The sequence below is a fragment of the Phymastichus coffea genome, unplaced genomic scaffold, assembly GCF_024137745.1.
Source record: "Phymastichus coffea isolate CEN01 unplaced genomic scaffold, Cenicafe_Pcof_1.1 PCOF00009, whole genome shotgun sequence".
NCBI classification, from domain to species: Eukaryota; Metazoa; Arthropoda; class Insecta; order Hymenoptera; family Eulophidae; genus Phymastichus; species Phymastichus coffea.
This window is the reverse complement of record NW_026706820.1, coordinates 8,897,153-8,923,621: the sequence shown is the minus strand read 5'-3', so window position 1 is coordinate 8,923,621 and position 26,469 is coordinate 8,897,153. Positions and strand designations below refer to the sequence as shown.

At 34.3% G+C, this 26,469-nt stretch overlaps 1 protein-coding gene across 2 annotated transcripts in view; it reads left to right on the top strand.

Moving 5' to 3' along the window:
- LOC131670744 (semaphorin-2A) overlaps positions 1-26,469 on the top strand; it is a 545,588-nt gene that overhangs the window by 472,837 nt on the left and 46,282 nt on the right. The window contains exon 10 of one of the 2 annotated variants that reach the window (XM_058946626.1): positions 18,018-18,575. The exons of the other annotated variant lie outside the window; for it this stretch is intronic. Within the exon in view, the coding sequence (XP_058802609.1) occupies positions 18,018-18,116 (99 nt within the window). The 3' untranslated portion in view covers positions 18,117-18,575. Of the gene's footprint in view, positions 1-18,017; positions 18,576-26,469 lie in introns of those variants that run through there. 2 annotated transcript variants of the gene reach the window in all.

The following is a 26,469-nucleotide window of genomic DNA, read 5'->3' as shown; positions in this document are numbered from 1 at the left end:
ACTATGCTCGCGCGATCTGTGCTAGATTACCGGCGCATTCGAATCGAATGTAAACAATAACACCGATGCCGGACAAAGGGAAGACGAAATAATAAGATCGTTCCTTATTGTTATTTGACTACTTTATTAGATGAAAACTAAACCTGTATAAGGGACGATTTGCCGAAAGTCTTACGCACGATATTCCGACACAATAATTCAAATGGGGAGAGAGAGAGTAGATCTCGCGGACATCGCGGACTATTCGCACGCACGCTACCTATAAATTCACCGCGCACGCTGCGCGAGATCGCACGTTAAACGCAATTAAAAAGTGCTGTGCACCTACCGCTGAATCGACGAGGATACGGTGGCCAACCGTATCCGACTATTTATAAAAATGAAGAACTGCCTCTGCGACTGCTTCTCCGTTGAGGCTGTTGCGTTGCTGTTGAAGCTACCGAGGTTGAGCTCGCTGGTGCCGAGGCCGCACACGTTGAGTAGTGTGCGCACTCGACACTCCACTCACAATTATCTATACCACTGTTGGTGCACACGTTCCGCAGTGTGCACTCTCGCCTCGCCACTCACTAATTATCTACGCAAACTCCTTGGAACTCACTCGGAGGGAAAAGAACACGTTGTTGCTTCCAATGCACAAATCTGCGAGGTCGCCTGACTGAAGGACACAGTCATACTGGCTCGCTAGCTCTCCCCTCCGACATTGCCCCTAACGCGCCCTCTCTCTCTCTCTCTCTAACCCAAACCGATCACGGCTGTTACGCTCAGCCACGCTTAGTAGTTCACGCGAGTCTAAACGATTTTCGGCAATCGTTGCAACTTAACTAATAAACGCTTATAAAAATTTCACAAACAATTAACTATTTTAAGCAAATTTTTTTATAGAAATAAAATATAGATTTAATATTAATTTTAATAAATATATGTTTCAATTTAATATATATCTAAATTTTTTAGTGAAAAGCCTAGTAGTTATAAATAGAGAGATGCGCTCACTATATAACATTGATACAGTACTGCTTACAAATATTTTATGTAGCTTTAACTCTTAATTTACATACCTCATTTTGACCACGTAACTACTCGGTGGGGTAAATCTACCCCAGCCTGAAAACATCGAATAAATCAGAGAATTTTAGATATTTTGCTATGAAAATTTTTTTTACTATATTTCAAACCTTTTACTACAAAAAAAAATATTCAGGTTAACAATTTTTAATGTTACACACACTGAAAAAAATTGTTGAAAAAAAAAAAAAAAAAATTTTATTTATTATTAAAAATTGTCTGAGGTAAATCTACCCCACATAGCATTTAAGAGTTAAAAATTCAAATATTGTATTTACTTGAATTATTATAGATGCTCCAAAAATAAACTGTTAATTATCATCCTATTAATATTATACATCAAAATATATAAGTTATTTAGAGTGGGTTTCGACTCGTGGAAGGGAGTAGACGTATCTTGACTGTAAGTGCGAGTTTTGGTGAGAAAGTTTCAGAGGAAAAGTGTGAGGAGAGAGATAGAGGTGAAAAGAGCGTGGAGGCGGAAGAGAAGTGGAATAGAGAGAGAGAGGGACTTGTAGAAGAGCAGGAAATAGCAGAGAGAGAGAGGAATAAAGAAAAAAGAAAAGTTGAGGTTAAGAGAGAAAATTAAGAAGCGGGAAAGGCAAGTAGAGGAAAGGGGCGGTAAGAAGTAAAGGCGGAGACAGAAAAGGTAAGACAGGGAATAAAAATGAGATCACGAGTAGAACTAGAGATACGAATTAAGCGTACGGGATAGTGATGGAAAGGTTTGTGACAACAGAAAAATTAAGAGATAAAGGTGGACGGATGGAAAAGAAAGGTCCAGAGGAGAAAAAGAAGAAAAGAGTAAAGGTGGCAAGGGGGAGAGGGAGCGGAGAGGGGCTGAGGGAGAATATTAGAGGAGAAATGAGAGAGGCAAAAAGATGCAAGAGTGAAATTGAGGATAGTGAGATGGAAAGGGAGGGGGAGAAGGATTGGACAACACGATAAGAAAAGTGGAAAAAAGTAGTGGAGCAGAAGATATAATGGAAAAGATACGGACAGATATAAGGGATTTAAGAGAGTTATAGGAGGAAGAAAGGAGAGAATGGACAGAAATGTTTAAAGAAATGATGGAAAATATGGAAAGAATAGAGATAGAGGGGAAAACAAGAGAAGAAAGATAGAAGAAAGAAATAGGAAAAGTTAGGAGAGAATAAGAGAGAGAATAAAGAAGGATAGAGACGAAAGAAGAAAGGGAAAAAGCAGAACTTAGACAAAAGAAACTGCAGGAAAAACGGGGAGAGAGGATGAACTAGTTGGAAGAAGCGTACGTAAAATTAAAAGAAAGTATAGAAGGAGGAAACGAGAAGCAAAGAGGAACAGAAGTCGGCAATAAGAAATTAATAGAGTATATGAGAACAAAAATGGATAGAGAAAGTAAGATAAACAATATAATAATGACAGACTTAGAGGGTGGGTTAAGATGGGAAAAGAAGGGTGAGGCAGAGGACTGGTTAAAAGAGGAACAAGAAATGAAAGGGGAGACAGTGAATCTGAGAAGAATAGGAGGGACAGCGGCGAGGGATGATCGGAGAGAAAGAGGAAAAAAGATGTCGCAAATTAGATGTGCTCCATGGGAACAAAAAGAAGATATTATGAAGAGGAAAAAGAAGCTGGGGCAGAAAAAGATCGTTATAGATCGGGACTGGACGTGGAAGCAGAGGAAGATAAGAGAGGAAGTAAGAAGGAAAGCGAGTAAAATAAAAAGTAAAGGTAAAGTGGTAAAGATGTGGCATAACGGGGTGAAGTCAGAGGAAGAAGAATGGTGGTGGAGCGAGAGAGAGGGAAAAATGGTAGGAAAGGGTGTGGAAGGGTTTCAAAAACAATAGAGATAAAAGAGAGAGAGAGGAGGGAAGGGAAAGAGAGGGAAGATAGGCAGTAAAAATACTATTCTGGAACGTGGCGGGGATTAGAAGCATGGAGGAAGATGACTGGGAATTTGTTAGGGAATTCAATATAATAGGGCTAACGGAAACTTCAAGGGACAACTGGGAGAGAAAGAATAGGAAGAAAGCAAAGAGAAAGAAACCGACGACAGCGAAGGAGAGGAAGGTGAAGAGATCAAAGGAAGAGAAGTAAAAGAGGTAATAAGAAAAATGGAAAAGAAATAGACGACAGGAAAAGATGGTATAGCGAATGAAGCGTGGATGGAAGGCACGGAAAGCTTGTTAAAAGATATGACAAAATGCTTAAACGGAATATGGACCGGAGAAGGATGTCCGGAAGAATGGAAGAAGGGAATAATAATACCAATATATAAGAAAGGGAGGAAAGAAGAAGTAGAAAACTATAAGGGACTAACGCTGATGGACACGGGATATAAAATATATGCGGAAATACTGAGGAAAAAGCTGGAAAGAGAACTAGAAGCTAAAGAAACGCTAAGCGATACGCAGATGGGATTCAGGAAGAAAAGAGGAACAATGGACGCAATAAATGTAGTTTAGTTAGTTAGTTTATTTATTTACAACTTATATGTTACATTACTTTACATCTCTTATATTACTATTTGTGTCTCGGATCCAGTTTGTGTAGTTGATTATGTATGTGTGTGTGTGTGTGTGTGTGTGTGTGTGTGTGTGTGTGTGTGTGTGTGTGTGTGTGTGTGTGTGTGTGTATGTATGTATGTGTGTGCGCGTGCGTGTGTGTGTATATGTTGATTAAATATGTGCCTTTGTAGGTGTGTCTGCAACTCTTGTGGCCCCGTCTTCTACGCCTGCCTGTTCCTCTTTTCTTCTCATTTTTCTTCTGATTACTCTTCTCTTCCTCTTTCTCTCTCCAAGATCTGCCTTTTCCTCTCTTCTGTTTTTCTCTTTCTTGCATATTTTCTTTTGCCTTTTCATCTTTGCCTTTCCTTTGCTTTTGCTCTCATTCTTGCTAATCATTTCCTCTATCTTTCTCCTTATTAAGGCATTGACACCTTTTTCTTGTTTCCTATTGCTCCCTCTGCCTTTCCTTTCCTCAACCTCACTTATTTTTCCTGAGTATCTTATAATTTGCCTTTTTCTTTCTCTTCTTCGAATCTTCTTCTTTTCCATTTTGCTCCGTCCTCCAATACTGCTTTCTCTCGCTTATGTAGTTGCTGTTACTTGTGTCTTGTGTGAGTGTGTGTGCATGTGTATGTTTATGATTACGCGAAAGTTTGTGTTTTGTGTGTGTGTGTATGTGTGTGTGTGTGTAGATGTGTCTGCGAGTCTTGCTTCTCTGTCTTCTATTTCCGTCTCTCCTTAGGATCTTGTAGCTTCGTCTTCTTGCTTTTCTTTTTCTTTCTTCTCTTCATTTCTTCTTCTTTTCCATTTCAACTCCATCATCCACGCTATCTTTTCTTTGCTTGCTATTATTATTTTTTCCCATTCTTCCCCTTCCATTCTGCTTTTTTCTCATTTTTCTACTATGTGCTTCCAATTTTCTTCCTCTTTCATACACATTCTGCATCTCTTATTTTTTTCATTTTCCTAATACCTCCTTCTTCTCGTTTCATTACCTAACCTAAACCTTTCCCTTATTTGTAGGCCTTTTATTCTTCCCTCTCCTTGAATTTCCTTTAATCTGTACTTTTCCATTTCTTCTTTCAGTTCTTTCCACTTGTTTATGTATCTTGACTTTTCTAGCTTATCTTCTAGTTCTTTTTATTCTTTTTTCATTAGCTCTTCTTTTATTTCTTCCCAAAACTCTTCTTTCATTTCGTCTCCCTCCTCCCTCTCTCTAAATATTTTACTTTTTTCCAGTCTTTCCTCTCTCTCCTCCTTCTTACCCTTTTTATCTTTTTCATTTCTTTCCCTTTTCTTTAACTCACTCCATGCTTCTTTTTTTATTGAGCCATCTTTTTCTTCTCTTATTTTGTTATCATACCTCATTACTCTTTCTAATGCTGTTTCTTTCATTTCTTGTCTTCCTGTTTCTTATCGTATTAAGTAACTTGGCGTGTTTCTATCTAATCCCAATACCCATTTTATGTATTTTAGTTCTGATCTCTCTATTTCTTTATATCTCTTCCATAACCAGATTTTTACTCCATACATAATCACGCTTTTCGCCAGTGCGTCGAATAGGTTCATCCTTAGCTCCCAATTTTCTCTAAATAGTTTTTCTCCTAGCCCCCATAGTCTTCCGAGTCCCATATTTATTTTCCCTTTTACCTTCTTTATCTGCTTTTTATTTCCGTTATTTCTGCTTATCACATATCCCAAGTAGTTGTACTCTTTAACTATCTCTATCTTCTCACCTTCCCATTCGAATTCTTCTTTCTTCCCCTTTCCTCCTCCTCTCCTACATTTCATCATCTTTGATTTTCCTACATTTAGCTTTAATCCTCTGTCTTCCACGTACCTTTTTAATTTTTTCAGCATTACTTTCATTCCACTTTCACTCTTTGCCATCATTACTATATCATCTGCGTATCCTAATGTCCATATTTTCTTCCTTCCTATCACTACCCCTCCTTCCTGCACCTGCTTGATCCTCCCTTCCAGGTCGGCAAAGGCAAGATTAAATAGCGTGGTGCTCAAAGGGCACCCTTGCCTTACGCCTTTGTAAGTCTCAAACTCCCCAATTATTTTTCCTCCAACTTTTACCTTACTCCCTGTTTTCTTGTATATTTCTTCTATTCTTTTAATAATTTTTCTATTTATCCCTTTCTCTTTCATTGTTTCCCATATTTTCTTCCTCTTTATTTTATCAAAAGCGGCCTTCATGTCTGCAAAGAATACGAACAGTTTTCCTCCTTTTTCCCTTATTTCCTTCCCTATTATTGTTTTTAATATATATATTGCGTCCATTGTTCCTCTTTTCTTCCTAAATCCCATCTGCGTATCACTTAGCGTTTCTTTAGCTTCTAGTTCTCTTTCCAGCTTTTTTCTCAGTATTTCCGCATATACGAGGTGTGTTCAAAAAATAACGAGAATTTTCGTTTTATGAAAAAAATATTTATTTATTCATCTACATTAATGTTGTCGCCTTCAAAGTAGTCCCCTTCGAATACAATACACTTATGCCAACGCTTTTTCCAATAAAAGCGAAACACTTTTGAAACTCGATCTTTGTAATAGCTTTTAGCTCTTTCAGCGATTCGCTTTTAATGTCATCTATGCTTGTAAAACGACGGCCTTTTAATGTTCTCTTTATTTTTGGAAATAGAAAAAAGTCACATGGAGCCATATCTGGCGAATATGGAGGCTGAGGCATCGTTACAGTTTCGTTTTTGGTCAAAAATTCACGAACAAGCAATGAAGTGTGAGCAGGCGCATTATCGTGGTACAAAAGCCATGAATTGTTTTGCCACAAATCCAGGCGTTTTTTTCGGATTGCTTCACGCAAACGACGTTGAACTTGTAGGTAGTACTACTTATTGATTGTTTGACTTTGTGGCAAGAATTCATGATGCACTATGCCATTAAAATCGAAGAACACAGTGAGCATAACCTTCACATTCGACCGCACTTGTCGAGCCTTTTTCGGTCTTGGCGATCCAGAATGCCTCCACTGGAACGATTGAGCCTTAGTTTCGACATCATATCCGTAAACCCATGTTTCGTCACCTGTTATAACACGTTTTAGTAGTTCTGCATCGTTATTGACTTCATTTAGCGACTCCTGAGCAACTTCCATTCGCCGCTGTTTTTGTTCGAAATTCAACAATTTTGGAACGAATTTTGCTGCCACACGTTTCATACCCAAAACATTCGAAAAAATTTGATGGCATGAGCCAACTGATATGCCAACATCATCAGCGAATTCTCTGATTGTGATTCGGCGATCGTTCATAACCATTTCTTTCACTTTTTTCACGTTTTCATTGGTTGTTGATGTGCTTGGGCGTCCGGGTCGTTCGTCATCTTCAATGTTTTCATGGCCATCTTGGAAACGCTTATACCACTCATAAATCCTTGCTTTCATTTTTTACGCAAAATTTAATACAAATTCTTTGATCCATTTTTTTCACAAACGAAAAACGCCGAGCTCGAAAAACACGTCTAACGTTAGCGGCTGCCACTTAAAAAGTAAGCAATGAATATTGCTGAAAATTTTATCGTACTTCAGGGGCATGTGTACCAACATAATAAAAAAAAATTTTATACAAGCGGACTCTCCAAACCCGCGAAATTTAAAAATTCTCGTTACTTTTTGAACACACCTCGTATTTTATATCCCGTGTCCATCACCGTTATTCCTCTATAGTTTCCTACTTCTTCTTTCCTCCCTTTGTTATATATTGGTACTATTATTCCCTTTCTCCATTCTTCCGGATATCCTTCTCCGTTCCATATTCCATTTAAGCATTTTGTCATATCTTTTATCAAGCCTTCCGTGCCTTCCACCCAAGCTTCATTTGCTATACCATCTTCTCCTGTCGCCTTTTTCTTTTTCATTTTTCTTATTACCTCTTTTACTTCTCTTTTTTTCATTTCTTCACCTTCCTCTCCTTCGCTGTCTTCGGTTTCTTCCCCTTTACTTTCTTCCTGTTCTTTCTCTCCCAGTTGTTCCTTGAAGTGCTTTATCCATTCTTCTTTTCCTATATTTTCATCTAATCCAATTCTTTTCTTCCTATTGCTATTCACTTTATCCCAGAATTTTCTTCTCGTCTTATCTGTTCTTATTTCTTTTGCCAATCTTTTCCCTTCCTCTTCTTTTGCTTTTCTTATTTCCTCTCTGTATTCTCTCTTTGCTTCTAAATATTTGCTTCTGTCTCCTTCCCCCTTTCTTACCTTATTTAACTCTGCCATCACCCTATCCCTTTTTGCCTTACATTCTTTTCTCCACCAGCTTTTTTTTGATGCTTTTTTTCCTTATCTTCTTTTTTACAACTGCGTTCTTCACTCTATTTTTTATATCTTTCCATTTATCTGTTCCCTCTATTGCATCTATCCATCTCTGATACTCCCTTATACCTTCTTCACTCCAGTCGTCTATCATTCTTTCTTCCTCTTCTTTTCTTTCTTCCGCTATTTTGTCTCCCAATTCCACCTCTATTGGTAAGTGGTCCGACTTTACCCTCTCCTTTATTTGAACCTTTTTTATCGCCTCATCACCTTCCTCGTTACCTACTACATAGTCTATCGTTGACATTCCTCTCGCTCCTATATATGTTATTTCTCCCTCTTCATCTCCTTCATTCGTTATCACTAAGCCCCTTTCTCCTAGCCATTTTATCATTTCTTCTCCCTCTGCGTTTAACACTTTATCCTTGGCCTTAATTTCTTCTAGTTTTTCTTCTGTCTCCCATTCTCTCCCTTCGGTTCCTGTTCTTGCGTTGAAGTCTCCTCCTATAATTATTGTTTTTCCTCTGTTCTCTTCTATCTCTTCACTTAGGTATTCATAGTTTTCCTTCTTCTCATGTTGCATATACACCGATGCTATCATGTATTCCTTCCCTCCGATCTTTATTTCTCCTACTATTACCTCACTTGTCCTTTCTTTCTTCCATTCAACCTTATTCATCCCTTTCCTCTCTCTTACCGCCATTATTCCTCCCCCTATTTCTCTCCCCCTTCTTCCTTCTCTTCTTGAATCCCTCCACTCTATACTGTACCCTTTCAGTTGTTTGTCCACACCAGTTGTTGCCCCTTGCCTCTTCACCCAGGTTTCCGTTAGCCCTATTATGTCGAATTCCCTAACATATTCCCAGTCGTCTTCCTCCATGCTCCTCACCCCCGCCACGTTCCAGAATAGTATTTTTACTGCCTTCCTCCCCCCTCTCTTCCTTCTCTTCTCTCTCTCTCCTTTATCCCTATTGCTTTCGAAACCCTTCCACCCCTTTTCCTACCATTTTTCCCTCCCTCTCGCTCCACCACCATTTTTCTTCCTCTGATTTCACCCCGTTATGCCACATCTTTACCGCTTTACCTTTACTTCTTATTTCTTTCGCTTTCCTTCTTACTTCCTCTCTTATCCTTCTCTGCATCCACGTCCAGTCCTGATCTATGTATATCTTTTTCTGTGCCAAATTCTTTTTCTTCTTCATAATTCCTTCTTTTTGTTCCCACGAAGCGCATCTAATTTGCCACATATTCTTTCCTTTTTCTTTCCGATCATCCCTCCCCGGTATCCCTCCTATTCTTCTCAGATTCACTATCTCTCCTTTCATTTCTAGTACCTCCCTTAACCAGACCTCTGCCTCCCCCTTCTTTTCCCATCTTAACTCACCCTCTAGGTCTGTCACTATTCTATTGTTTATCCTACTTTCTCTATCCATTTTTTCTCTCATATGCTCCAATTCTTCCTTATTGCCTACTTCTGTTCCTCTTTGCTTCTTGTTTCCTCCTTCTATGCTTTCTTTTAGTTTCACGCATTCCTCTTCCAACTGGTCCATCTTCTCTCCCCATTTTTCCTGCAGTTTCTTTTTCTACGTTCTGCTTTTTCTCTTTCTTCTTTCATGTCTTTCTTTCTTTCTTCTCTCTCTCTCTTGTTCTTTCCTAACTTTTCCTATTTCCATCTCCCACCTTTCTTCTCTTCTTTACCCCTCTGTCTCCATTCTTTCCATTTTTCCCATTATTTCTTTAAACATTTCCGTCCATTCTTTCCTTTCCTCCTCCCATACCTCTCTTAATTCCCGTATGTCTGTCCGTATCTTTAATTTCTTCTGCACCACTACTTTTTCCCCCTTCTCTTATCATGTTGTCCAGTCCTTCTTCCCCCTCCCCGTCCATCTCGCTTCCCTCGCTCTCACTCTTGCATCTCTTTGCCTCCCTCATTTCTCCTCTAATATTCTCCCTCAGCCCCTCCCCGCTCTCTCTCCCCCTCGCCACCTTTACTCTTTTCTTCTTTTCCTCCTCTAGGCCTTTCTTATCCAACCTTCCACCTTTATCTTTTAATTTTTCTGTTGTCACAAATCTTTCCATCCTATCTCGTACGCCTTAATTCGATTCTCTATAACTACCCGTGATCCCACCTTTATTCCCTGTCTTATCTTTTCTGTCTCTGCCTTTACTTCTTACCGCCCCTCCTCTCTGCCTGTCTTTCCCGCTTTCTGATTTTCTCTCTTAACCTCAACTTTTATTTTTTTTCTTTATTCCTTTTTCTCTGCTTTTTCCTGCTCCTCTCCTGGCCTCTCTCTCTCCTCTCCACTCCTCCTCCACCTCCACGCTCTTTTCACCTCTATTTCTCTCCTTAAACACTTTTCCTCTTTGACTTTCTCGCCAGAACTCGCGCTCACATCCAAGACACGTCCGCACTTCCCTCAAGTGAAATCTAACCTCCGCAATTAAAAATAATAATAGATAAGGAAATAAGGGAAAAAGGAGGAAAACTGTTTCTGTTCTTTGTCGATATGGAGGCCGTTTTTCAAAAGTGTTTCGCTTTTATTGGAAAAAGCGTTGGCATAAGTGTATTGTATTCGAAGGGGACTACTTTGAAGGCGACAACATTAATGTAGATGAATAAATAAATATTTTTTTCATAAAACGAAAATTCTCGTTATTTTTTGAACACACCTCGTATATGCGGAAATACTGAGAAAAAAGCTGGAAAGAGAACTAGAAGCTAAAGAAACGCTAAGTGATACGCAGATGGGATTTAGGAAGAAAAGAGGAACAATGGACGCAATATATATATTAAAAACAATAATAGGGAAGGAAATAAGGGAAAAAGGAGGAAAACTGTTCGTATTCTTTGCAGACATGAAGGCCGCTTTTGATAAAATAAAGAGGAAGAAAATATGGGAAACAATGAAAGAGAAAGGGATAAATAGAAAAATTATTAAAAGAATAGAAGAAATATACAAGAAAACAGGGAGTAAGGTAAAAGTTGGAGGAAAAATAATTGGGGAGTTTGAGACTTACAAAGGCGTAAGGCAAGGGTGCCCTTTGAGCACCACGCTATTTAATCTTGCCTTTGCCGACCTGGAAGGGAGGATCAAGCAGGTGCAGGAAGGAGGGGTAGTGATAGGAAGGAAGAAAATATGGACATTAGGATACGCAGATGATATAGTAATGATGGCAAAGAGTGAAAGTGGAATGAAAGTAATGCTGAAAAAATTAAAAAGGTACGTGGAAGACAGAGGATTAAAGCTAAATGTAGGAAAATCAAAGATGATGAAATGTAGGAGAGGAGGAGGAAAGGGGAAGAAAGAAGAATTCGAATGGGAAGGTGAGAAGATAGAGATAGTTAAAGAGTACAACTACTTGGGATATGTGATAAGCAGAAATAACGGAAATAAAAAGCAGATAAAGAAGGTAAAAGGGAAAATAAATATGGGACTCGGAAGACTATGGGGGCTAGGAGAAAAACTATTTAGAGAAAATTGGGAGCTAAGGATGAACCTATTCGACGCACTGGCGAAAAGCGTGATTATGTATGGAGTAAAAATCTGGTTATGGAAGAGATATAAAGAAATAGAGAGATCAGAACTAAAATACATAAAATGGGTATTGGGATTAGATAGAAACACGCCAAGTTACTTAATACGATAAGAAACAGGAAGACAAGAAATGAAAGAAACAGCATTAGAAAGAGTAATGAGGTATGATAACAAAATAAGAGAAGAAAAAGATGGCTCAATAAAAAAAGAAGCATGGAGTGAGTTAAAGAAAAGGGAAAGAAATGAAAAAGATAAAAAGGGTAAGAAGGAGGAGAGAGAGGAAAGACTGGAAAAAAGTAAAATATTTAGAGAGAGGGAGGAGGGAGACGAAATGAAAGAAGAGTTTTGGGAAGAAATAAAAGAAGAGCTAATGAAACAAGAATAAAAAGAACTAGAAGATAAGCTAGAAAAGTCAAGATACATAAACAAGTGGAAAGAACTGAAAGAAGAAATGGAAAAGTACAGATTAAAGGAAATTCAAGGAGAGGGAAGAATAAAAGGCCTACAAATAAGGGAAAGGTTTAGGTTAGGTAATGAAACGAGAAGAAGGAGGTATTAGGAAAATGAAAAAAATAAGAGATGCAGAATGTGTATGAAAGAGGAAGAAAATTGGAAGCACATAGTAGAAAAATGAGAAAAAAGCAAAAACGAAGGGGAAGAATGAGAAAAAAAATAATAAGAAACAAAGAAAAGATAGCGTGGATGGTGAAGCTAAAATGGAAAAGAAGAAGAAACGAAGAGGAGAAAGAAAAAGGAAAACAAGAAGACGAAATTCTAAGAACCTAAAGAAAACAAGTGAGGCTGAGGAAAAGAAAGATAGAGGGAAAAGTGGGAAGGAAGGTAGAATAGAGGAGAACAGAATACAGAGACATAAGACTCGCAGATACACCTACATACGCACACACAAAGCACACGTACTAGCAACTACACAAACGAGAAGAAGCAGGTATTGAATGATGGAGCAAAAATGGAAAAGAAGAAGAAGCGAAGATGAGAAAGAAAAAGGAAAACAAGAAGACAAAATTATAAGATACTAAAGAAAATAATTGAGGTTGAGGAAAGGAAAGGCAGAGGGAGCAATAGGAAATGAGAAAAAGGTGTCAAAGCCCTAACAAGGAGAAAGACAGATGAAATAATTAGCAAGAAAGAGAGCAAAAGCAAAGTAAAGGCAAAGGTGAAAAGGCAAAAGAAAGTAACAATGGAAGAAGTCCGAAAAAAAATAAGCAAGAAAGAGAAAAACAAGAGCGGAAAAGGTAGATCTCGGAGAGAGAGAGGAAGAGGAGATCAAACAATTGGAAAATGGGAAGAAAGGCTGAACAGACAGGCGCATAAGACAAACGCAAGATTTGCAGATACACCTACATACGCACACATATACATAAAACACGCACACACACACACATACAAAACACATACATTAGCAACTACACAAACTAGACACGAGACACAATTGTAATATAAGAAATGAAAACCAAATGTAACATATAAGTTGTAAATAAATAAACTATATAATTTATTTAATTCTGTAGAAAAATTATGTATGAAAAAGTAGGTCTTTCAACGCAATATGTAAGGCAGTAGAGTTGTGCTTCACTCAAAGAATGTCAAACAACTGAGATTAACCGACTTTCATTTTATCATATGCCGTTTTCTACCTGCTTTTCCAGACAGTAAGAGAAGAATATACGACGATATTAGGGAGACCACTCAAACACAATGAAAATGGCTTAAAACTCTAAAATGGGAGAAAGCGACCTGAGCCTTAATGGACCCGCTCATTGCCAAAACAAAATATATATACTATATTATTACCTACAGTAGCACAACATTCGTTATTATCGAATTACAAGTAAACTTTTTGTAATTAATATTTTTTTTACTTGCACAAAAAATAATATAACAAAATGAATCCATTATAATGTTGATTATGTGCAAAAGAATCTGAAAAATCCTTATTTATAATAGACAAAGTCATATTCCACCATTAAATGGAATATATTTTAAATATACGTATTATTGAAAAATCGAGAAGTAGAGGAAAAAACCTTTATAATCCAAAAAAAATTTTTTTTTTACGATAAATGAAAGTGAAGATTGCATTTAACGTGCAAGAGCGCAGGATAGCTGCAAGTCAAGGAGGAGAAGCACTCTCCCCTTACTTCCACCTCAGCTACGGCCGACATGCGTGGCCGCGCATGGTGCACCTATTATTATAACTAACTTTGTCAGTATAAATTAGAAAGCTGCAGAATTAAAAAAAAAAGTAAGTCAATAGATAAATTAATTTACAGTAAGGAAGCTTTTGAAATTTTCGCAAATAATAATTTGTAACGGCGATTTAGACCGTTTACATAAAAATATTTATCGAGAGGATTCTAGAAAATTGCAGCTCGTTGCGGGCGTGCAACAACCATACGAGGTTATGCCCGATAGTTCAGCTTCATCTTCTGGCACGCGAAGAGGGTCATGGATCACACAGCCAGAATTCGCGATCTTGATTATTTAACGAGTTCAGCGCGACGCTAAGGGAACGGAGGGGAGTCAGGCGCAAAGAAATCAAGAGCGTGTAATAAATAAAATGACGAACTTTTTATGCATAAATGAAAAGTGTACAATAGAGGTAGTGCAGCGGTAGAGAGAGAAGCGAAAGTAAGTGAGAGAGAAACCTGAGTGACAAGAAGGCACTTACATATATATATCGCTGAGCCCTCGTGCTAAAAATTAAGCTCGTGTCCTTGGATGAGAACAATAGCCTGACAGTGAAAACTCTAGAGATGGCTTTGCCGCTCTCGCAGGAAAAGAATCTAAACGCCATCTCACTCACACTTCTCTCACACACGAATCTATCACAGACGGAAAAGTCCAGTACAAAAATGCTGCAAAGTCTTACAAAAAAAAAGGAATCGCTGAGATTACACAGTCCTACAAAAATACCTTAATTTTTTGCACAAGCAAACGATATGTTTTCCCAAAGAATTTTTGGCGCTGAAACCAAATCCGGCCTCGAAATTGCTCCAGCACATCAGGATTTTGAGATATCTTAATCTAAAAGTGTGAAAATAGCGATTTTTACCTATATTTGAGGTTATGTAGCACCACGACATTATCTACACGTAAAAAACTACAAACGACATATTAAAGAAGCAGTCTAGTCCTTTTAAATGCCGTTGAGTTTGCTCAGTTTGCTTATTTTTTTTTTTGAGATATTCAATTTCAAAGTTTTTCATTTCATGAATATTGTACCTTTCAGAACATATAGCTTTGAACGTTTCGACGTCGAATTTTGTGTCAAGCGTCTTCAATCAATTACTGTTCTACAACAAAATTAAGATATATACCATGGACAGGCTAACCCAACTTCAACCTAAATTACGTCTATTATATCAAGGGTCGCGGGAGCGACCTGCGGCATGAATGCCGGAGGCGCAGAAACGCGACACTATACACAATGACTTTCGCCACACAGTTGTAATTTTATTTAAAATCTGTAAATATACGTTAATTTTGAAAATGAATTTCTATTTTCTATATTATTTTTATAACAGTATATCAAATGACACAAACCGGCTAAAGCAATTACCCATTTCTATTTTTTTTTTATACTTATTTTAGTTTATGATGGTCCAGTTTTTTTTTTCTTTTCTAGTTATATAGTTATTAGGTTTTTCAGTTTGGTCTACTTCGTAGGACGACTCAGTGTGCGTATTTAATACTGCGCAGATCTAACTAATACGTGTTAGTGCACGTGAATTCATTATTATACAGTTAACAGCTAACCGCTTATTTTTTCGTCAATATCGTTTTAGTTAGTTATAGTTATTATTGCCAGAAGTTCTGTATACAGGTGAGTGAAATTTCATTTTATTTTGTTCAATTCAACAGTAAAATAAAAAGTTATCAGAATACGATTTTTACAGTTCAATAGAAAAAACACGTGGGTGGTCCGTGATGTTACTATTGTGAACCCCGTTTACTTTCAATATACTCATAATAACTCAATTAATAATTTCAATTGCTTATTAACACACACACACATATATTTTTTTTATACTATACTACATAATAACTGCAATTTTCAATGCAAACAAAATAATAATCTCATAAGCTGGAAGAATTAATTTTGCTAACAGTAATTTTATATTTCCAAATATTGCCTTTCTAACGTAGTATATTTTTTTGATTATATTTGAAATGTAATGTTTTTTAAAATACTAAATATCTGAATGAATGAATGTGGAATTATATATGCAAGCAATATAACATGAAAAATATTTGTTTCTATTTGTTATTCATTTGAGTTATGGTATATAGTAAAAAGAGTCATTATGATGTGAAAAGAACTTATACTTTTTTTATTTTACTTTGGCTTATATTTCATTCTATTATTTATGTTATTGACATGAATATCATAAGTAAAAATTGTTAAATTTTAATAATGAACTTTATTCCCTAGTAATTTTATATATTATTATTATTATTTTTACAGCGATCATCTACTGTTGTGCAAGTCATCATATCATCAAATCAAGTAAATACACAATGCCAATCAATTCTTTAGGCCAGAATATTGATTATTCAACTGATGAAGATATCAAATATATGAGAGAAGCAGAAGAAGACGATTATGCTCTGTAAGTTTCAAATTGACAATTGTTTCAGCAAATGTTATGTAGATATATTCAGCAAATATCATGTAGATATTTGTATTATTATTACTTAATAAAATCATTAGCTCTTCAAATTTGAATTTTCAACTTATGTGCAATAATGTTCTGAAATTGTAATTTTTTTCTAGAGAATTTATAGGATATCTTGCAGAAGTCATTGGGCTTGTCAGTACTAACGAAGTGAATAAATATCTATTCAAGGCTATAATTACAAATGGTAACAAGAGAATAACCTTATTAATATGGGATCCTGACACGATTGATAAGTTATCTTCACAGTTTATTTCAGGCATTGTGTGTTTTAAGAGGAAACATTTTAATTAGAATTTTTATTTTAACACAATTTTCTGATTTCCTTAGATCTTGCACCTCGATGCTTGTCAAGGTCGTGTTGTTCAATCACGTAAAAAGTTTAAGAAGTTGAACTTAATCAATTATGAAATCATAATACATCCAACGTCTGTTGTCGAATTCAAAGGTTTTCATGTGCAAAAGCCTAGACCAGTTCATGAATCTATTCCAATTATTGAATTCTTTGATATACCTAAAGCACAAGGTTTAATAAGTATGTAAAAAAATTTTTATTCTCATTATTAATTAGTCATTCATAGTATAATATAAATTATGACTTTTTGTTTGATGATTTTCAGGAGTAAAAGCTTTCATCAAAACTGTAATTGCATCAGCTGTCAGTAAAGAAGGAGTATTAGGGTTTGGTTGCGGATCTGTAGCAGATGGAATCCACAAACTTCTTGTGCAAGTGACTCAATTTAAATCCAGTGATGCAGAGAAATTGACAACGGGCTGTTGTGTTATAGTGCAAGCAACTATAAGTCGTACAGGTATTTTTACTTCCAAGTGTTGCAACGGTAGTCGATTCAATTAATCGAACCGTTCGCAATTCTGATTTTCGCGCGTTAATTCTAAGTATTGAGAGAGAGAGGGGGCGCGCGATCTTTTGAATTAGCAGTTACGTCTCAGCTGTTGTTACGAGTAGATATCGCCGAAGTTTATTTGCACTGTTTTTTCTCGCCGACTAATAATTTCTTATTCAGAATAATTACGCGCGTGAGTGCAACAGCGTGATCTACAGATTGCAGCGTTACGGTAGCAGCAGATTTGCAGCTGATAGGCGGTACGAGGCAGCACAGCTGATAACCTAGGCCCAGAGGCAGTTGATAATTTATTAACATCAACAATTACGGCTGATCACCGTAATTGCACCGCAGGGTAGGTGCACCTCCCTTAATTATTGCGTGACAAAATACATTTAGTATTTTGGTTCAACCGTGTTAGCGTTGATATTTTTTGTATTCGCGCCGAGCGTTAGATCGCGCCAATATTCGTATCTTCTCTCTCTCTCTTTCTCACCGAAAGTTATTTAATTGTAAATCCTATTCGCGTGCGTCAGTCTTTCGGCCCGACAAAGACTGTAGTGATTTTTATTAATAAAATCTATTAAATTTATTCGCCGATTTCGTCACATAATTTTTCCTGATAGTTTAAACAATTGAAAAAGGCTTAGGTTTTAATCCGATTATAGCTAGGGGATTAAGTGTATTAGGAGCAAAGTCGATTACATGTAAAACTCATCGTGTGTCACAAGGCACGTGACTTAAGGTGAGTTTAACTCTGCTTGATCGAAGACATCTAAGTTAAGGCAGCTGACGTTAAGGTGAATACACGTATTAACATACGTGTTAACGGAGCGGCGGTTTGCTCTGCATCGTGGGAGTTTGCTCTTAAATAAATTTCTCATTTTGCAACTAGCCCCCCCGTTACAGTGTTTAAAAAAACGCTGGTTCAATTATAAAAATGCATTTTTTTATCTTTTGGTTTGTTGAAAAAAAATGTACTTTACATTTTTTCAAATTATTTTCAAAAAATTAAAATAATTCTATTTTTTTCATTTAAATATGAAAAAAAAAATTTTAAATACTTTTTTCAAAATTTATAATATTAAATAGATCATAATAACTTCTGTTTAGGAAAACTTCGTCTCTTATGTAAAGATATCTCATGTATACAACTTTTGGACGAAGAAAATATGCCAGAAGATAAAGTTTCCAAGGCCAATAAACCATTAAAAAGATGGGAGCCGAATGCCACTAGTAATTCTGAACCGTTGACCAAAAGAATCCGTAATGATACTCCAATTACAATGGGAACAGCCATATAGTTCATCTGGTTTCTGTTCAGTTCTTTTATTTATTTATTTTATAAAAAAGTGATATATTTCGTACGTTAATTAATGTTGCGTATCTACAAAAGTAGATATACTTAAATTAGTAGAGACTGACAACAATCAATAGTATTCTATGCAATTTTAGATATGAAAATAATGTTTTAGCGTTTAAGTAATCTGTGATTTAAAGACTTATTTAAATTACCAACAGTATTTTATATATTGCGTACGTGTTTATCGTCATTCTCTATTGACATAGTTATTTTAGTTGTGACGCTATGAAAATGCTCTAATCAAACTCTAAGAGAAAGAAAATATTAAACTCCTGTGATTAAAAATATGTTTTCTGCATGTGTATTAAAATAATATTTATATAAAAAAGATTTAAACGTATTATTTAGTATAATTTAGCATAAATGTTTTAGCAACAAAAAAATACGCATAAAGGTTCATTGCGTACTTTTTATAATAATTCATTAATGTAAAAAGTTGACGAATAAAATAAAAATTATGTTTGATAAAAAACAAATTTCCCATGATATTTTTTTATTATTTCATTTAGTATCCGCATGTTTGAAACGAGCAAAGTAAGTCGATAGAATATGTGCGTGTGTGTGTGTGCATGTATATGTATGTGTGTATAAGTAAACAATGGAAAGTCATTTTATATGGCGTTACAGATAGCTGCAATTATTTTTGTAAGTTACAAAAGTATATAGGCAAAGCAAAACATTTTCAAATAGAAAAAAATCGGTCACCATTCAAACTCGGCTAAAAAAAAATCGAAAATCAGTACGAGGAACATTTGGTGTTTTTTCATACTTTCTATAAGAAAGGTTGTGTCTGCAATTATTTGAAGTTAAGATTCCTAATTAACCAGCAATATTATTGTTGTTTGAGTATGTATATCTATTTCTTTTTAAGTACTGTTAATTTAATTTTCATACAGAATTATTGTTAATGTAAAAATGATACTTTTTTCAGACTGTTTCGATTTATATACACGTTTTTATGCTTATGCGAACGAATCGTGGACTTAATTTTTCAAGGTATTAATTCTATAATAAGCTGAATGTATTAGAAGGAAATTTTTTCAAGACTCGAGAATTTCCGGTAAGAATACGTTATATAATTAAATATTTATTTTTATTCATACAGTCAGAGGGGAAAGCAACGATCATGATGTTTGTTTTACAATGTGTGTGCAGCTATACAGAATCTTTAATTGTTTGTGTTTAATTCACAACATATGATTTTCTAGTTCATTAAAAAATTATTTCTAGACTCACTCATCTTTTGTAAATTTGTTTCTAGTATTTTGTTTTAGGATTGTTCATTAAAGATTTCAGAAATAAGCGTCGTTACCTTTATTCATTTCTTTGATGTTCCTTGCTTTCACCATTGGTATTAAAAAATGTAATGATATAAATATAAATTTATTTTAGAATAATGATAATTATCTTTCTTTTCAGGTTTTTTCTACTTTAAGAGAAAATGGTTACACAATAAATCAGCAACTCATTAATAGAACTAACTATAAGTAATTTTGAAAATTAATGTTATACCTTTACTGCACCATCACTGTACCTTTATTGTACATTTACTGTACTTTCTTTGTACTGATATTGCACCTCCAGTGTACATGAATCAGAGTACTAATAAGTAATTTTGAAAATCAACGTTGTACCTTTACTGCACCATTATTACAGTACCTTTATAGCACATTTACTGTACTTTCTTTGAACTGATATTGCACCACCACTGTACATAAATCAGAGTACTATATCTACTGTACTAGTTTTCAAGTACATAATAATAACAGTAAGAGTAATAATAATATTGTACCTTTTTTGTACATCCTTCGGCATATTGTTCATTTAAATCATTGTACTTGTTTGCGCCTAAAAACGCTTTTGCTCAGTGGTTTTGAGCATATTTTTATATTATCTATGTTAATATATTTTTACATAATTATGTTGTAATAAAAGTTTTCATTGAAACAAAAATAATTGATTTTATTATTAACTGTTTATATATGACACGGCCTAGTTCCTACGTTTACTGTACCTGTTCCAATAAACTATACGTACTACGCAGGCTTGTACTGAATACTTATTTTATTTAAGTATTTATTAATAACTATTTACGCATGTTTTACGTATAACTATTTAACGGACTTGTGAATAAATCCTATGTTGCCATTACAGTGAATCGCAACATACGTTAAATAGCAAATTATACGTTGTAAAAATTAATTCAACTATATTTTTAAAGTGCAATCGGAAATTGTCTAAATCAAAATATTTTATCGAATATTGCACTCGATATGACGACTTTCAAACTTGATAAGACAGTTTTCAAATACAAATTGAGTCACGCAGACAAATTAACAATAAGAAATGGATGCTTATTAACAGATAACCATATCGAAAAATTTCATTCTATTTTGAAATATTGTTCGATACAAAATCCACCTGTAATTCATCCAAGAACCACATTAGCCATACAAAAAATTATGAAAGATCCAAAAAAACAATGGATTCAGCCTGTTCCTATAAATTCAATACACTTTCAAATATTATATAGTTGTAATGACAATTGTCGTAAATGTTTGAGTGGTCACTGGGTTTGTTGTTTTTACGATACTGAAATTGTACGCATCTATGACTCGTTGAATCAAAATGATTTGCACCCTTGTATTGAACAGTTTTTGATACAATTATTTCCTTACTGTATAAAAAATGGAAAATTTAATAGAGATAAAATTATTTTTGAAAAAGTACAATACCAAAATAACTATAAAGATTGCGGTGTTTTTGCTATTGCATTCACAACATCTATCTTTTTCAATAAAGACCCTTCAACGATAAATTATATTCAGAGGAACATGCGTAATCATCTTTACGAAATGTTTGAAAATGATGAATTGATGCATTTTCCGTCAATGAGGAATATTAATGAAAGTTTGAATCCTTTTACGCGATATCATGACAACTATCTTTCATTACAACAATTACATCAACTTCCAAATCACCACGATTTTTTTCAAGAAAAACAAACAAATTCTAAAGCACATTTGAATATAAGAGATGATAGATCGAACGTTTTTTTGAAATCTAAGTGGCAAGTAACTGGGCTCCCTAATCTCGATGGTGTATCTTGTTATGCTAATTCTTCTGTGCAGTGTTTATTTTATTGTGCATCCATTATAAATGTTCTCGAGACAAGTAACCAAAACCTACTTAGTGAAGTATTTGAGAGTTATAAATTAAAATGCCAAGATAACAATGTGTATGTAGACATTTTGAAGTTAAGAACATTTTTAAATCGACAATATATTATTGCTCGTCAGCAAGATGTCGCGGAGTTCTTTGGTTATCTCTTTAATAAATTCGATTTTATAAAATTGGCTATTTACCACGAATTACAAACAATATTATTATGCACTGGCTGCAATAACATGACATTTCTTCCTCCATATTATAATAACATATTACCTTTATCCATTTCTTTAGATAAATTAAATTGTAATTTACAAGACTTGATTAATAGAAATTTGGAAGCTTCAAGGCCAAGTGATATATCCTGCGATTACGGTTGCACCAGTGCATGCAAATTTGATAAAATATTAACTTTAAAAACTACTAATGATATTATAATATTACAAACTAAGCTATTTCAAGTAACTGGTACAGGCATTTTTAAAATAAATAATTTGGTTTTAAAAGACGTAGCTACACTTGTAAGCTTAAATAAAATACTGTACAGAATCATAAGCGTGATTGTTCATCTTGGACAATCAACAAATAGTGGACATTACATTAATTATGTGAGGCAGGGTGACGATAATTGGTTGATAATCAATGACAATAACGTAGCTAACATATCTTCTCCGAGTGTTATAAGAGATGCATATGTTATTTTTTACAAAAAGCAGAACAATCTACATCAGATTTACAAAATGATATTATATCATATTGCAAGGATGAATCTAGTAATTTTCAAAAAAGAAAAGAAAGCTTTTCATCGAATTTTATGATTCCTTCAGAAAAACACAAACGCTTAGATATTATTGAAAGTGAGAACTCTGGTAATTGTTTCATTATTAATAAATTAGTTGACAGAAAATCCATCGACATTGAAAATTTTAATAATAATAGTACTGATAATGAATATTTTAAGAAAGACTATACGTCGAACATTAACAATAAAATTTATAACGAACCAAATAAGAATGCGATTATTTTATCTGACTGTACATTGCAAAATGGTTCTTTTAGTATTTTACCAAATATTACTCAAAGGCATGCTCAAATGAAAAGAAAAATAATAAATGTGGATGATTTTGATGATGCTTGCAATATGAAAAAACGCAACTTATCAAATAATTCACGACTGGATGACATAATTATTAATAATAATCAAAGTACTACATTTCAAACAGTATTTTGTAGTAATAAGAGTAGCTGTAAGAAGTCACTGATGAAAATGCAAAAAACAGAGTATAATAAGAAGTACTATCAGAAAAATAAAGACAAATTAAGCACAAAAAGTCGATTAAAATATAATAAGAAAAATATTTCGCGACTCGATAATACAATTATTAATAATAATCAAGGCGCTACATTTCAAAAAGTTTGTTCTAGCAGTCATAGCAGCGAGGTGGCACTGAAAATGCAAAAAAAAAGTATAATAAAGAGTACTATCAGAAAAATAAAGACAAACTAAGCGAAAAAAGTCAATTACGATATGAAAAAAATAAGAAACATTCCCACAAAAATACAACATCGAAGATTCAGAAGAATAAGCATAATAAAATGTATTATATTAAAAATAAGACTACAATATTAAAAAATAAAAAGAAATACTATGAGACTCATAAAGAAAAAATCATAGAATATAACAAAAAATATTATAATGCTCATCGAGAAGATAACTTCATTAAATCAAAGCGTCGACATGCTTTGAATATAAAAAAAAATATTTTATATAAATATCAAGCACAGCACAAGAAAATTACTTCATGAAAAACAAAATTGGGTAAAAAAAATTATATCTCTTTTAAATTTACTTTCTGTGACTGAAGCGACAATTAAAGCTGAGTCTTTAATTAGTAGAGTTATCTCAGTTAGAAATAGATTTATAACAAAAACTAAAAGTACATTGAAAAAATTGAAAGAAAAAGCGACGGTCAGTTTAAGTCGGGCAGAGAATATTAATATAACCGAAAATATTGGTAATGCAATTGCAGCCTTGTGTGGAACTTCAATGCATTCTTCCCATTCAGAACCATATTTTTTCGAAGCAACTTATGACTTTGGAAATGGACTGCTTTTATCTGATTCGAGTAAAATGAATATCATAATCATGAACGAAAGTGGACAATCAACTAATGTTATACCTTTACTTGAGGGTACAAAAAGTCATGTCTGGTTATGCAGTCAATACTGTAAAATGCCTGATATTCACACCATAATAGAAATTAAAAATCTTTTCGAGAAATTGATCGACTTGAATTATACTGAGGCTTATGATTTTATGAAAAACATTGACGTTTGCAGCTCTCAATCTAAAAATTCTGAGAAACTTGGTCATCCTATTGTTTGTCACATTGGAATTTTCGTATGTGATTCGACATTATTTAAACTTCGTACTATAGCTTGTCACTTTCCTTTTTTAAGAACAATTAAAGATATAATTTATACGTTAAAAAAATGTTATAGAAATGTTGAAGAAGTGAATAAAGCTTTGAATAGCGGTGATTTGGAGAAATTGGAAGATATTGCATCAAAAGCTTCATTATCTCTATTTTTGCCATCTCATAATACTGATGAAATTTCTCTGGATGAGAATGAAAAATATTACAGAAATTTCATGATGGCGTCAAAATTTATTACGAATTTTTAAAAGACCTTCCTCTAAATGCTTGTGTTTCTTGCGACCGATTATGCCGTAAAAGAAATATAAAAGATGTTAAAGATTATGAACCAAATCTTGCATGTGAATTATTAGGAATTATAAATAATGCTTGGCAGTAATTAGTAGAATATTATGAAAATATTAATTCGATGGAAACAATCGATAATGGCAAGATTTGCAAAACTTGCTTGGAGAAGCTTAAAAAGAATATTATACCTCTAACGTGTCTTTTGAATAATCTTTATTTCAAACCTATTCCAGATGAATTGAAATTTTTGAATATGTATGAGAAGATTTTAATCCAGCGTGCAAAAGCATTTCAAGTTATCCAGAAAAAAGGTACAGTCATGAAAAAAAATCTACCGCATTACGCACGTCATGACTAACTCGTGGGAAAAGTTTTTCATTTACCTCTGCCTTTAGATGAAACATTACAAAAATTGTGTAAAGAAACTGATCCATTGAACACGGCTCATGAGTTATATATATATTGATCAGAAGTATTCCTACTAAAGGTAAGATTATTTGGGAGGAATACGTTGATATAAAAAAAATTTGGAATGCTTTGAAATGGCTCAAAGAAAATAATCAACTTTATTCAAAAATAAATCTTCCTATTAATCCCGAAGATTTACTGAATGAACTCAAAGGCACAGATTTAGAGTATGCTGAAGAAGATTCTGTTAATAATGATGACAAAGTCGATGAAAATTATAAAGCTAAAAATTCTAAATTGTCTCAGCCAGAAGCTTTATTGACAGCAAAATCACAATCGGACGCATTTTACGATGAGTATACAATACATGCTTTACATGTTAAATAATCTAATGAATCAGATACAAAATTATATCAAATGAAAAAAGTTTATGAAAATCCTCTGGCTTACAATGAGAATGACTTGGATTTGAAATGTTTTCCAGACATTTTTCTTTACGGTGAATGTGGCCAACGCATTTCGAGAAATATCCGATTAAGAGATTCTGATTTTATCAAACATATATTGACCTCTAAACATCCACAATTTAGAGAAAGCAAACAATTACTTTTTTACTATTTACATGATAGCAATATGAGAAATCTTAATGCAGGAATTTATCACATGTTACATGTTTTAGATACACGTTATAAATATACAGCTGGCAGTTTCAGGAAGCAATTGGACGAAAATGTTTTAGAATCAAATCTCTATTCTATTTATTCTCGCTTAAGAGGAACTGAAGCGTACTGGAAAAGACCTAGAAGAGAATTGAATTGTATGACGCAGGAATACGGTCCAGTTACATTTTTCGTAACGTTAAGTCCGGCAGAATGGAATTGGCCAGATTTAGGTGAATTTATACAAGATTATCAATCATTGGATAATAATAACAAATCTATTAGTCAACTCATCGTTGACTACCCTGTTCTAGCTGCAATTTTCATCGAACTAAAGTTTAAAGCTATGATGGCTTATTTTCTTTCTGACGCAAGACCTATAGGAAAAATTGAACACTATTATTATGTTCGAGAGTATCAAGGTCGAGGATTAACTCATTTTCATTGTATATTCTGGATAAAAGATGCTCCAGTATATGGTAAATCTTCGAATGAAGATGTAAGAAAATTTATAATGCAATACATTACATATCGTTTACCTAATAAATATACATCTCCAGATATGTATCGTAGAGTAATGGAATATCAACAACACAAACATAATGACTATTGTATGCGTAAAAATAAGACACGAACTGGTTTTATATCCGCTTGTCGTTTCGAATTTCCACGGAAAACAACAAAAGAATTTATTTTACGTGATGTTATAATAGCTATAACAAATCGTAGAAAGTTAAAAAATAATAGTAGGCTTTATGATCTGCCTCGAGCTTCTAACGAACAATATACAAATGATTATATGCCTGCCATATTAGTTTTATGGGAAGGAAACACCGATGCTTAATTTATTGGTGAATCAACGTATCTTTTGACACATTACGTTACATGTTATGGGACGAAAGGTGAAAAAAGTAATGTTGATCTTTCTGATATAGCGTTGAACAGGTCTCTTTGCTTTGGACTTTGGACTATAGGTCTGCGCGGACTTATCCATAGAGAATGTGGAGCTATTGAAGCGGCTGATACTTTATTAAGCCATTCGCTTCATGAAACAGATCCAAATACTACTTTTATATAGGTTGACGTTGGTTTTGAGAAAAAAAGAAAATTAAAACCAAAAGATGCAATGGAACAATTGCCAGAAGATTCAACGGATATCTTTTGTGATAATTTAGTGAATACATACTATCCAAAGCGCCCTAAAGAGTTAGAAACTATGTGTTTATATGATTTTGCAAGAT